General features: G+C 44.9%; 1 protein-coding gene across 2 annotated transcripts; it reads right to left on the bottom strand.

Annotated features, from left to right (window-relative positions):
* Positions 1 to 647: 647 nt before the first annotated feature.
* LOC140302333 (calcium and integrin-binding family member 2-like) lies at positions 648 to 13070 on the bottom strand. 2 transcript variants are annotated; one of them, XM_072381166.1, is made up of 6 exons: positions 12809 to 13070; positions 12511 to 12545; positions 5273 to 5384; positions 4938 to 5085; positions 3402 to 3597; positions 648 to 1244 (listed from the first exon to the last, which is right to left on the bottom strand). In XM_072381166.1, the coding sequence occupies exons 1-6, from the start codon at positions 12857 to 12859 to the stop codon at positions 1223 to 1225; spliced, it is 564 nt and encodes a 187-aa protein (XP_072237267.1). In that variant the 5' UTR covers positions 12860 to 13070; the 3' UTR covers positions 648 to 1222. The 2 variants fall into 2 exon arrangements, with proteins under 2 accessions (XP_072237267.1, XP_072237266.1); XM_072381165.1 differs by having other exon boundaries at positions 12511 to 13070.
* Positions 13071 to 13376: the final 306 nt, after the last annotated feature.

Here is a 13376-nt window from a genome sequence, read left to right on the forward strand (position 1 = left end):
GTGAACAGTTGTGTTGTTTTCATAACTCGTGTGTGAACAGTTGTGTTGTTTTCATGACTCGTGTGTGAACAGTTGTGTTGTTTTCACCTGAAGTGTGTGAACAGTTGTGTTGTTTTCATGACTCGTGTGTAAACAGTTGTGTTGTTTTCATGACTCGTGTGTGAACAGTTGTGTTGTTTTCATGACTCGTGTGTGAACAGTTGTGTTGTTTTCATGACTCGTGTGTGAACAGTTGTGTTGTTTTCATGACTCGTGTGTGAACAGTTGTGTTGTTTTCATGACTCGTGTGTGAACAGCGTCAATCCGTTGCTTTTGAATTTCAGACAGTATTTCTGAGTATTGTTATTAATTTTCCTAACACCTTATATTGTATATTCTACAGACTAAAGCACTTAATCTGGTGTCACTGAGCTGCTGCAGTGTGACTTCACCACATCTCTGAGTTAAAAATGTCTGATCTGAGGCGTCTCATTCAGACACGACGCTAACATGTTCGGCTGTTATCACTTTAACAGATAGAAGTCCTACTTTTTCACTCCTTTTTCACTCGTTAAATCTGATCATTGCTTCTCTCGGGAACTTTAACACCTGAACATGGATAAGTTTTCTCCCACAGAAAGTTTCATCAAACATCAAGCGACAGAAAAACGTTTTTTATTTGACTCGAGCCAGAAAACATTTTGAGTTGAAAGCTGTCGGCTTAAGTTACCTGGAGGCAGGAGAAGGTGTATCAAAGCCAGACTTACAGGTGAGATGACAGAGAGCCCTTCCATCAACTGAGCTACAGTTTACTATGATTGTCAGTGTGCACCACAATGCTTCACTACAGCAGACGTACAAAATCACCAGCTGGAAGCTATTTACAACATGCAGATCATGAATAAAGATTGCATAGCTCCTCACTGTTTGCCCTTTAAACGTGTGCTTTTAGAGAACCATCCAGTCCGTGTGTGACCTTTCTGCAAAGCACTGAAGTCAGACATGTGCTGCTCTGTACTGCAGCGCCATCCTCCAGGTGGGCCCCAAACTGTCCTCAGAGTTCAGGAGACCACAAGACTCCGTGAGTCCAGGCCAGAGGACGGCTTCATGCAGAGAAAACATCTGAACCAGCTCCTGTACTGCTCTGAGCTCTGGTTTCTGTCTGCTGGGGAGGAAGACAGGCGGTGACCTGAGGTCCAGATGAGATGTCTGTTCCTCTGCAGGATCTCTGTGACGCCCAATCTCATATTCGTACGTGGAAGTTACTGTAAACACGATAAAAAACACGAGAGTTGAGTTGCAGCAGTGACAGAAGTCAGGTTTCATTTACAAAAGAAGCAAATCTGAAGCCATCATTAGAAACATGAATCTGACACGTTTCCATCGATGGTTTGAAGTGAATAAACTCAGCTGTGTGGAGTCACCAGAGGGGGCGCTGCAGGCTGTTAGCGGCTGTAAATCAGTAGAAGAAGCAGTTGTTCTAACAAGGAAACAAACCTGGAGGAGGAAACAACAACAGCTGTGGTGGACATCCACAGGATGAAAACTGGAGAGAGCTCTTCTTCAGGATATATCTGGGAATATTTGGGTTATTACTCAGTCCTCTGGTCATGTGATCCTCAGAGCTGAAATGACTTTTCACCTCTCATCCAAAAGGCTGAACCTACATCTCTTCTTCTTGGCTTTTGGCTCCAGTCTGACAGCCTTTTAGATGATTTTATTCTGAGTTCTGCCTTAATCTGGTTTATTGTTTTTTCCTGCTGTCTGCTGGGTTATGTTTTATTCAGATTATTGTTGCTCTTATTTATTTACTTTATCCAACCACACAGCATCAACATTTGTGCTTTAAATGTGTTGTTTAAATAAACTGTTACTGACATTTCCTCCACCAACTTGCCACATGCTTTAAAGCAGGTGAGACCCAGTTCATGGCGTTTTGGTCACATCTTGTTCTTATAATGTTTAGCGATCAGTGCCAAAAGTAGCCCAGATTAGGCCTAAACGAATCTGCTATCTGTGAAAATGAATTACGTCAGCAGATTTTCCCTTTACAGTAAGTAAGAACCAGGAATCACCTCATATCTGTGTTGGGGGACCATCTGGACTCCTGAGAGACTCTTTGGTCACTCAGCTGTGGCTCAGCAGCGCATTAACACTGCAGCAGGATGATAACATGCCATGTGACTGATGATCAGGGCGATGTCCGGCTCACAGGAACATGACAACATGCTGTCAACAACATTTCATTTGATCATGTGATCACAGCGAAACGCTCTGCTGGAACAGCAGCCCCCTTACTGCAGCTTATCTGACCTGGCTGCCATGGTAACACCATCCCTGAGCATCATTTCCAGCTAATATCTGTGAGCGGCGGTCCGGTGAGACACAGATTTGTGACTGAAATCACTGAGTCCACCCTTCCTCCCCCTGGAGGAGCGAGCCGTGCTCTGGTCAGCAGTAAAATAAGTGAGATCACGCTGTGCTGTTGGTTTTATCTCTGCAGCTTTGTCCGGAGCAGAACCTTCCTCAGGAGTCTTCCTCTGGCTTTCTCCAGCAGCTCTGATCTGATTGTGTTCTGCTGGCTCGTCTCTGCATTAGTCACAGTTAAAAGCTCTTTATTGATCTGACCCTGGTGCTTCATGCAGCGCCTCACCCTGAGCAGGCCATCCTGTCTTTAAAGGATCATTCTGCTCAATTCAACTTGCTGTGCTTTACAGAATCGTTGTGTCCGTATGAGTCGTCTCCACCTCTGCTGTAGAGATGAAACAACATGCATCAGGGTGCAAAACGCTGTCCAGAAACACAGATTAATCATTCTGTATCTGTGTTTTCAGTCGGTCTGAGAGGAGACAAAGACAGTTCCTTCTCAGGATGGTTGCAACAACCAGATCAGCTCAGGTGGCAGATAAAATGGATGTAAACTCACAGCTTACAGTTCAGTGTCCCTGGTACATGTCGAGGGTGACACCATCTGTTGTTAACTAGCACTGCGCTACCTCATATCGTCTTAAAGCCGGGGGAAACGATCATCTGTAGCTGCTCCTTCAGCCATCCTGAGTTCTCCGAACTTATCCATTTTATGTGCCAGCGATCTCACATTCCCCGGGAGGATTTATGGAAGCTTTGGTTTAAACTTGCCCCACCTGTTTGTCAGTTTTGCTCCAGCCTGACGAGCTTTCAGGCTTTATTTGGCGTTTTGGGCGGCTGAATCAGCTGCTCCCTTCTGTAAACTCCTCTTCTGTTGTCAAAGTAATTCATCAAAACAGATGTTGAAAAGTGCAGAGACAGTCCACTCAAGCACCAGAGTTTATATAAAAGGACAGAAATCTCTTAGAAAATTGTTCTTTGGAAAAAATACACACCAAAGATCAGAGCTGCTTACATTGATGTTCTGCAAATCTCTGGAGAACTTGTTGTCATACCTTAAGAAGTCAGGAGCTTTGGAGATCATGTTCTCAAAGTCGGAGAAGGACAGCTTGCTGTCTCCGTCAAGGTCTGCCTCCTCGATGACTTTGTCACACACCAGAGTGACCTCCTCTGCGGTCAGCTCCCCTTTGGTCAGCTTGTTCAGGGTCCTCTGCAGGTCCTCCTTACAGACGAAGTTGTCCCGGTTGTAGTCTGGACCGGAAGCACGAACACAGGCAGTCAGACAGATGTCTGAAGCTCAGAGTAAAGAAAATATCTGCCTCTTGTTCAGTAACATTCATGTTATGTTTTATTCATACCTCTGGATATTAATGTATACTTTTCAGATATTATATCATTGTTCATGTGTATTTTGTACTGATTTTGGACTCTTACATTTCTTTCTTGATAAATTAATGACCTTTTTTCAGTGTTTTTCATACATCACGGTAAGATCAGTACATCTCTATTGACTCGCTATGATATATCTCAGGCTTTAAGTTAGCTGCCATTAAACCCATATCTAAGCTTACTCTTATCTCTAAAATACTTTAAAAGTAGTTTTAAATGAACTAACTTCCCATTTGCAGAGTAAAGGTCTGTATGATGAGTTTCAGTCCACCGCAGAACTGAAACCACACCAGTTAAACTCAGACCTACCCGTGGCCTCTGGTTTAGTCTCTGTCCTGTTGGATCATCTTACACCACTGAACACAACAACTTATCAGAAATACTGCTTTGGACTGGTTAAAGTCATATTTATCTTACCAATTTCCATTTCCACACATACATGTGGGATCCTTGACACATACCAGTTATTACTGGTGTTCCACAGGGTTCTGGACTGGGACCTATTCTATTCTCTTTATACACGCTTCCTTTGGACAACATCTTCAGGAAAAACCTTTTTCAGTGCTATGCTGATGACACCCAGCTCTGTTTTCCTGATACCTGTAGAAACTAAGCAGTTACTGAAGCCACAGGCCTGTGTTGAAGACCTAAAGACCCGGATTAGTTGCATTTTGGCGCTAAAACCTCAGACTCTCTTTCCATCACTTATTCTGGATGATATAACCAAAGAGATATTTGTGACCATGAATTCTTTATGAATTCAAGTCCTTGAATTCTTGTATCAAACATATAAGCATATAGGACACCCTTATTTTATCTGTTTTTTGCAAAGTTTTTAAAAGTGTTGCTGATCATTTGTATTTAATTTTTTCTCCCACTTTTGCTTTTTTCAAAGTGCTTTGGGTTTCTCCTGAGCTAGAAAATTGTGCTATGTTAGTAAAGTTTGTAAAAGTTAATTAAATTCAATTTATTTATATAGCGCCAAATTATAACAAGTCCAATTCAAGCCAATTGGAATTCAATTCATTGTCATCATAATCCAATGAAATCCAATTAATTAATTTCAAAATAATCCAGTTAATTCATATAGATCCAATTCAAAAACAGTATCCCAGCAGAGGAAACCAACAGATTGCACCGAAACTTGTCTTCAGTCCAATCTCCCGTCCTGAGCGTGCCAACAAGTTGAAGCAGTGCGTTACCGTAGATCTTGAAGGCGTAGATGGTCTTCAGCTCTCTGGGTGAAGTTTCACAGAGAGCAGAAAACATGTCAACAAAGTCATTGAAGCTCAGGTTCCCCTGTCCATCCTCTGAGAACGTCTCAACGATTCTTTCTCTGAACGGGTTCTCCTGCCAACACAAACACACAACAAGTCACAAGCAGGATGTCATGGTGAAGAACTCCAGCTGGAACACAATCTATAACCAACTGGAGGACTCTGGAACCACCTCAGAACTTCAGTCCAGGTCTCCCTGCTGGTTGGTGGCAGCGGCAATGAACACTTTTGTCCCTGTGAGGGTTGTGTAGGAACTGTACCTTCAGCTCAGGCATGGTGACGATGAGCGTCGGAGGAACTTTGATGTCAGGGTTGTTGGTGTAGTCCAGTGGGACTAAATGTGGAGCCAATTCACGAAACCGTCCATGCAGCCTGCAGACAGCAGAGGTAGGAATGTCAGTTCCACCTCATCTTCTCTGCAGATTCTGTTACATCACACAACTACAGTTAACTGCAGGAAACACTGCTCTTCGTTACGCTCAGGTACAGTTTAAACACTGACAGCGGAGTACTTTTACCTCCCCGTTACGCTCAGGTACAGTTTAAACACTGACAGCGGAGTACTTTTACCTCCTCGTTACGCTCAGGTACAGTTTAAACACTGACAGCGGAGTACTTTTACCTCCTCGTTACGCTCAGGTACAGTTTAAACACTGACGACGGAGTACTTTTACCTCTTCATTACACTCAGGTACAGTTTAAACACTGACAGCGGAGTACTTTTACCTCCTCGTTACGCTCAGGTACAGTTTAAACACTGACAGCGGAGTACTTTTACCTCCCCGTTACGCTCAGGTACAGTTTAAACACTGAAGACGGAGCACTTTTACCTCCTCGTTACGCTCAGGTACAGTTTAAACACTGACAGCGGAGTACTTTTACCTCCCCGTTACGCTCAGGTACAGTTTAAACACTGACAGCGGAGTACTTTTACCTCCTCGTTACGCTCAGGTACAGTTTAAACACTGACAGCGGAGTACTTTTACCTCCTCGTTACGCTCAGGTACAGTTTAAACACTGACGACGGAGTACTTTTACCTCTTCATTACACTCAGGTACAGTTTAAACACTGACAGCGGAGTACTTTTACCTCCTCGTTACGCTCAGGTACAGTTTAAACACTGACAGCGGAGTACTTTTACCTCCCCGTTACGCTCAGGTACAGTTTAAACACTGAAGACGGAGCACTTTTACCTCCTCGTTACGCTCAGGTACAGTTTAAACACTGACAGCGGAGTACTTTTACCTCCCCGTTACGCTCAGGTACAGTTTAAACACTGACAGCGGAGTACTTTTACCTCCTCGTTACGCTCAGGTACAGTTTAAACACTGACAGCGGAGTACTTTTACCTCCTCGTTACGCTCAGGTACAGTTTAAACACTGACCACGGAGTACTTTTACCTCCTCGTTACGCTCAGGTACAGTTTAAACACTGACAGCGGAGTACTTTTACCTCCTCGTTACGCTCAGGTACAGTTTAAACACTGACAGCGGAGTACTTTTACCTCCTCGTTACGCTCAGGTACAGTTTAAACACTGACAGCGGAGTACTTTTACCTCCTCGTTACGCTCAGGTACAGTTTAAACACTGAAGACGGAGTACTTTTACCTCCCCGTTACGCTCAGGTACAGTTTAAACACTGACAGCAGAGTACTTTTACCTCCTCGTTACGCTCAGGTACAGTTTAAACACTGACAGCGGAGTACTTTTACCTCCTCGTTACGCTCAGGTACAGTTTAAACACTGACAGCGGAGTACTTTTACCTCCTCGTTACGCTCAGGTACAGTTTAAACACTGACCACGGAGTACTTTTACCTCCCCGTTACGCTCAGGTACAGTTTAAACACTGACAGCAGAGTACTTTTACCTCCTCGTTACGCTCAGGTACAGTTTAAACACTGACAGCGGAGTACTTTTACCTCCTCGTTACGCTCAGGTACAGTTTAAACACTGACAGCGGAGTACTTTTACCTCCTCATTACGCTCAGGTACAGTTTAAACACTGACAGCGGAGTACTTTTACCTCCTCATTACACTCAGGTACAGTTTAAACACTGAAGACGGAGTACTTTTACCTCCTCGTTACGCTCAGGTACAGTTTAAACACTGAAGACGGAGTACTTTTACCTCCCCGTTACGCTCAGGTACAGTTTAAACACTGACAGCGGAGTACTTTTACCTCCTCATTACACTCAGGTACAGTTTAAACACTGACAGCGGAGTACTTCTACCTCCTCGTTACGCTCAGGTACAGTTTAAACACTGACAGCGGAGTACTTTTACCTCCTCATTACACTCAGGTACAGTTTAAACACTGACAGCAGAGTACTTTTACCTCCTCGTTACACTCAGGTACAGTTTAAACACTGACAGCAGAGTACTTTTACCTCCTCGTTACGCTCAGGTACAGTTTAAACACTGACAGCGGAGTACTTTTACCTCCCCGTTACGCTCAGGTACAGTTTAAACACTGACAGCGGAGTACTTTTACCTCCTCGTTACGCTCAGGTACAGTTTAAACACTGACCACGGAGTACTTTTACCTCCTCGTTACGCTCAGGTACAGTTTAAACACTGACAGCGGAGTACTTTTACCTCCCCGTTACGCTCAGGTACAGTTTAAACACTGACGGCGGAGTACTTTTACCTCCTCGTTACGCTCAGGTACAGTTTAAACACTGAAGAAGGAGTACTTTTACCTCCTCGTTACGCTCAGATACAGTTTAAACACTGACAGCGGAGTACTTTTACCTCCTCGTTACGCTCGGGTACAGTTTAAACACTGACAGCGGAGTACTTTTACCTCCTCGTTACGCTCAGATACAGTTTAAACACTGACAGCGGAGTACTTTTACCTCCTCGTTACGCTCGGGTACAGTTTAAACACTGACAGCGGAGTACTTTTACCTCCTCGTTACGCTCAGGTACAGTTTAAACACTGACGGCGGAGTACTTTTACCTCCTCGTTACGCTCAGGTACAGTTTAAACACTGAAGAAGGAGTACTTTTACCTCCTCGTTACGCTCAGATACAGTTTAAACACTGACAGCGGAGTACTTTTACCTCCTCGTTACGCTCGGGTACAGTTTAAACACTGACAGCGGAGTACTTTTACCTCCTCGTTACGCTCAGATACAGTTTAAACACTGACAGCGGAGTACTTTTACCTCCTCGTTACGCTCGGGTACAGTTTAAACACTGACAGCGGAGTACTTTTACCTCCTCGTTACGCTCGGGTACAGTTTAAACACTGACAGCGGAGTACTTTTACCTCCTCGTTACGCTCAGATACAGTTTAAACACTGACAGCGGAGTACTTTTACCTCCTCGTTACGCTCGGGTACAGTTTAAACACTGACAGCGGAGTACTTTTACCTCCTCGTTACGCTCAGGTACAGTTTAAACACTGACAGCGGAGTACTTTTACCTCCCCGTTACGCTCAGGTACAGTTTAAACACTGACATAGGAGTACTTTTACCTACTCGTTACGCTCAGGTACAGTTTAAACACTGACGGCGGAGTACTTTTACCTCCCCGTTACGCTCAGGTACAGTTTAAACACTGACGGCGGAGTACTTTTACCTCCTCGTTACGCTCAGGTACAGTTTAAACACTGACGGCGGAGTACTTTTACCTCCTCGTTACGCTCAGATACAGTTTAAACACTGACAGCGGAGTACTTTTACCTCCTCGTTACGCTCAGGTACAGTTTAAACACTGACAGCGGAGTACTTTTACCTCCTCGTTACGCTCAGGTACAGTTTAAACACTGACAGCGGAGTACTTTTACCTCCCCGTTACGCTCAGGTACAGTTTAAACACTGACAGCGGAGTACTTTTACCTCCCCGTTACGCTCAGGTACAGTTTAAACACTGACAGCGGAGTACTTTTACCTCCTCGTTACGCTCAGGTACAGTTTAAACACTGACAGCGGAGTACTTTTACCTCCCCGTTACGCTCAGGTACAGTTTAAACACTGACAGCGGAGTACTTTTACCTCCTCGTTACGCTCAGGTACAGTTTAAACACTGACAGCGGAGTACTTTTACCTCCCTGTTACGCTCAGGTACAGTTTAAACACTGACCACAGAGTACTTTTACCTCCTCGTTACGCTCAGGTACAGTTTAAACACTGACAGCGGAGTACTTTTACCTCCTCGTTACGCTCAGGTACAGTTTAAACACTGACAGCGGAGTACTTTTACCTCCCCGTTACGCTCAGGTACAGTTTAAACACTGACAGCGGAGTACTTTTACCTCCCTGTTACGCTCAGGTACAGTTTAAACACTGACCACAGAGTACTTTTACCTCCTCGTTACGCTCAGGTACAGTTTAAACACTGACAGCGGAGTACTTTTACCTCCTCGTTACGCTCAGGTACAGTTTAAACACTGACCACGGAGTACTTTTACCTCCCCGTTACGCTCAGGTACAGTTTAAACACTGACGGCGGAGTACTTTTACCTCCTCGTTACGCTCAGGTACAGTTTAAACACTGACAGCGGAGTACTTTTACCTCCCCGTTACGCTCAGGTACAGTTTAAACACTGACCACGGAGTACTTTTACCTCCTCGTTACGCTCAGGTACAGTTTAAACACTGACAGCGGAGTACTTTTACCTCCTCGTTACGCTCAGGTACAGTTTAAACACTGACCACGGAGTACTTTTACCTCCCCGTTACGCTCAGGTACAGTTTAAACACTGACCACGGAGTACTTTTACCTCCCCGTTACGCTCAGGTACAGTTTAAACACTGACAGCGGAGTACTTTTACCTCCTCGTTACGCTCAGGTACAGTTTAAACACTGAAGACGGAGTACTTTTACCTCCCCGTTACGCTCAGGTACAGTTTAAACACTGAAGACGGAGTACTTTTACCTCCTCGTTACGCTCAGGTACAGTTTAAACACTGACCACAGAGTACTTTTACCTCCTTGTTACGCTCAGGTACAGTTTAAACACTGACAGCGGAGTACTTTTACCTCCTCGTTACGCTCAGGTACAGTTTAAACACTGACAGCGGAGTACTTTTACCTCCTCGTTACGCTCAGGTACAGTTTAAACACTGACAGCGGAGTACTTTTACCTCCTCGTTACGCTCAGGTACAGTTTAAACACTGAAGACAGAGTACTTTTACCTCCTCGTTACGCTCAGGTACAGTTTAAACACTGACGACGGAGTACTTTTACCTCCCCGTTACGCTCAGGTACAGTTTAAACACTGACAGCGGAGTACTTTTACCTCCTCGTCACACTCAGGTACAGTTTAAACACTGAAGACGGAGTACTTTTACCTCCTCGTTACGCTCAGGTACAGTTTAAACACTGACAGCGGAGTACTTTTACCTCCTCGTTACGCTCAGGTACAGTTTAAACACTGACCACGGAGTACTTTTACCTCCTCGTTACGCTCAGGTACAGTTTAAACACTGAAGACGGAGTACTTTTACCTCCTCGTTACGCTCAGGTACAGTTTAAACACTGAAGACGGAGTACTTTTACCTCCTCGTTACGCTCAGGTACAGTTTAAACACTGAAGACGGAGTACTTTTACCTCCTCGTTACGCTCAGGTACAGTTTAAACACTGACAGCGGAGTACTTTTACCTCCCCGTTACGCTCAGGTACAGTTTAAACACTGACAGCGGAGTACTTTTACCTCCCCGTTACGCTCAGGTACAGTTTAAACACTGACAGCGGAGTACTTTTACCTCCTCGTTACGCTCAGGTACAGTTTAAACACTGACAGCGGAGTACTTTTACCTCCTCGTTACGCTCAGGTACAGTTTAAACACTGACAGCGGAGTACTTTTACCTCCCCGTTACGCTCAGGTACAGTTTAAACACTGACAGCGGAGTACTTTTACCTCCTCGTTACGCTCAGGTACAGTTTAAACACTGACAGCGGAGTACTTTTACCTCCTCGTTACGCTCAGGTACAGTTTAAACACTGACAGCGGAGTACTTTTACCTCCTCGTTACGCTCAGGTACAGTTTAAACACTGACGACGGAGTACTTTTACCTCCTCGTTACGCTCAGGTACAGTTTAAACACTGACGAAGGAGTACTTTTACCTCCTCGTTACGCTCAGGTACAGTTTAAACACTGACAGCGGAGTACTTTTACCTCCTCGTTACGCTCAGGTACAGTTTAAACACTGACGACGGAGTACTTTTACCTCCTCGTTACGCTCAGGTACAGTTTAAACACTGACGAAGGAGTACTTTTACCTCCTCGTTACGCTCAGGTACAGTTTAAACACTGACAGCGGAGTACTTTTACCTCCTCGTTACGCTCAGGTACAGTTTAAACACTGACAGCGGAGTACTTTTACCTCCCCGTTACGCTCAGGTACAGTTTAAACACTGACAGCGGAGTACTTTTACCTCCCTGTTACGCTCAGGTACAGTTTAAACACTGACAGCGGAGTACTTTTACCTCCTCGTTACGCTCAGGTACAGTTTAAACACTGACAGCGGAGTACTTTTACCTCCCTGTTACGCTCAGGTACAGTTTAAACACTGAAGACGGAGTACTTTTACCTCCCCGTTACGCTCAGGTACAGTTTAAACACTGACAGCGGAGTACTTTTACCTCCTCGTTACGCTCAGGTACAGTTTAAACACTGACAGCGGAGTACTTTTACCTCCCCGTTACGCTCAGGTACAGTTTAAACACTGACAGCGGAGTACTTTTACCTCCTCGTTACGCTCAGGTACAGTTTAAACACTGACCACGGAGTACTTTTACCTCCTCGTTACGCTCAGGTACAGTTTAAACACTGACAGCGGAGTACTTTTACCTCCCCGTTACGCTCAGGTACAGTTTAAACACTGACCACGGAGTACTTTTACCTCCTCGTTACGCTCAGGTACAGTTTAAACACTGACAGCGGAGTACTTTTACCTCCCCGTTACGCTCAGGTACAGTTTAAACACTGACAGCGGAGTACTTTTACCTCCTCGTTACGCTCAGGTACAGTTTAAACACTGACAGCGGAGTACTTTTACCTCCTCGTTACGCTCAGGTACAGTTTAAACACTGACAGCGGAGTACTTTTACCTCCTCGTTACGCTCAGGTACAGTTTAAACACTGACAGCGGAGTACTTTTACCTCCTCGTTACGCTCAGGTACAGTTTAAACACTGACAGCGGAGTACTTTTACCTCCTCGTTACGCTCAGGTACAGTTTAAACACTGACAGCGGAGTACTTTTACCTCCTCGTTACGCTCAGGTACAGTTTAAACACTGACCACGGAGTACTTTTACCTCCTCGTTACGCTCAGGTACAGTTTAAACACTGAAGAAGTATTTTTACGTTCAAAAACCTTTTGAATACTGACACCAGAATACTTTGGTAATCAATCACAAAATGAAAGCTGAAACGTTGCTGCAGAGAGGACGTTTTTCTGACTCTGAACACATGCAACAGCCAGTCCTGCAGCGCCTCCTCTGTTTCAGTGGTAAAGGTGTGGAATGATTCACTCACCGCAGGATTTCCTTCCGGGTGAAGAAGGTGCAGTCCTGCAAACAAACAAACAGATAAGCAGAGTGAGTCCCCCGGGAGGAAGTGCTTTCAGCCATCAGTCAGCAGCAGTATCATCAGGATGCAGGAGGTTGGAGATTAGCAAATGATGAGCGGCTGCAGTCTGTTTTGCCTGATCTCTGTTCTCTCTGTTCTCTCTGCTCTTCTGACCTGTGAAGGGAAACCCTGCTTCACCTTAACGCCTCACTAAAGGACACGCCAACCCAGCTGCAGCTGCTGCTGCACTGATAGCACCTGTCACCTGATACGCCTCCAGTTGCTCATCGGTGAAGGTCGTCTGCTTGTTGCCCATCGTGCCCGGCGGATCCTCCCATCACACAGCTGCATCACACTGGAAGCCACCACCGCTCTGAGGGTGCTGCAGGTCTCACACAGCCGGGACGCCCGCAGTCCAGATCTGAGTCTGAGGCTTCTTCTGCTGGAGGAGGCGCAGAGAAAAATCTGATTCTGATACCTCAGGGGAGGAGGAGGAGGAGGACCAGTCTGCTGCTTTCAAGTGCTGCTCAGAAAATCCAGCTTTCCTGAGCGGGAAGGACCTAAACGATTGAGAATCTTTTTAGATGTGACTTTGTTTTGATGATGTTTGATTTGAAAATAACTTTTTGTTGTTTTAAAGCAACATTTTCTGAGACTTTTACAAACACTAATTTATCATGTTTTAATTGAACCAATCAGAAGTCATATGAGATTTTCTCCAGCTTCGTTCATTTCTGCTTCACAGTCAGAATTATTTAAACCCGTCTGATTTAAATAATTATCTGTTGTTTTTCTAAATTCACACTCTTCACCAAACTGAGATCTTTATATCC

Source organism: Leuresthes tenuis, unplaced genomic scaffold, assembly GCF_036924035.1.
Source record: "Leuresthes tenuis unplaced genomic scaffold, fLeuTen1.0.hap1 SCAF_2, whole genome shotgun sequence".
Taxonomy (NCBI): domain Eukaryota; kingdom Metazoa; phylum Chordata; class Actinopteri; order Atheriniformes; family Atherinopsidae; genus Leuresthes; species Leuresthes tenuis.

What these genes read in the sequence shown, in the direction of transcription:
- LOC140302333 (XM_072381165.1), bottom strand. Translation starts at nt 12,605, where the DNA reads ATGGCTGAAAGCACTTCCTCCCGGGGGACTCACTCTGCTTATCTGTTT. An exon ending in CTACGCCTTCAAGATCTACG is followed by an intron (nt 3,598 to 4,937) that starts GTAACGCACTGC and finishes CTTCCGGTCCAG; the next exon opens with ACTACAACCGGGACAACTTC. An exon ending in AAAGCTCCTGACTTCTTAAG is followed by an intron (nt 1,245 to 3,401) that starts GTATGACAACAA and finishes TCGTGTTTACAG; the next exon opens with TAACTTCCACGTACGAATAT.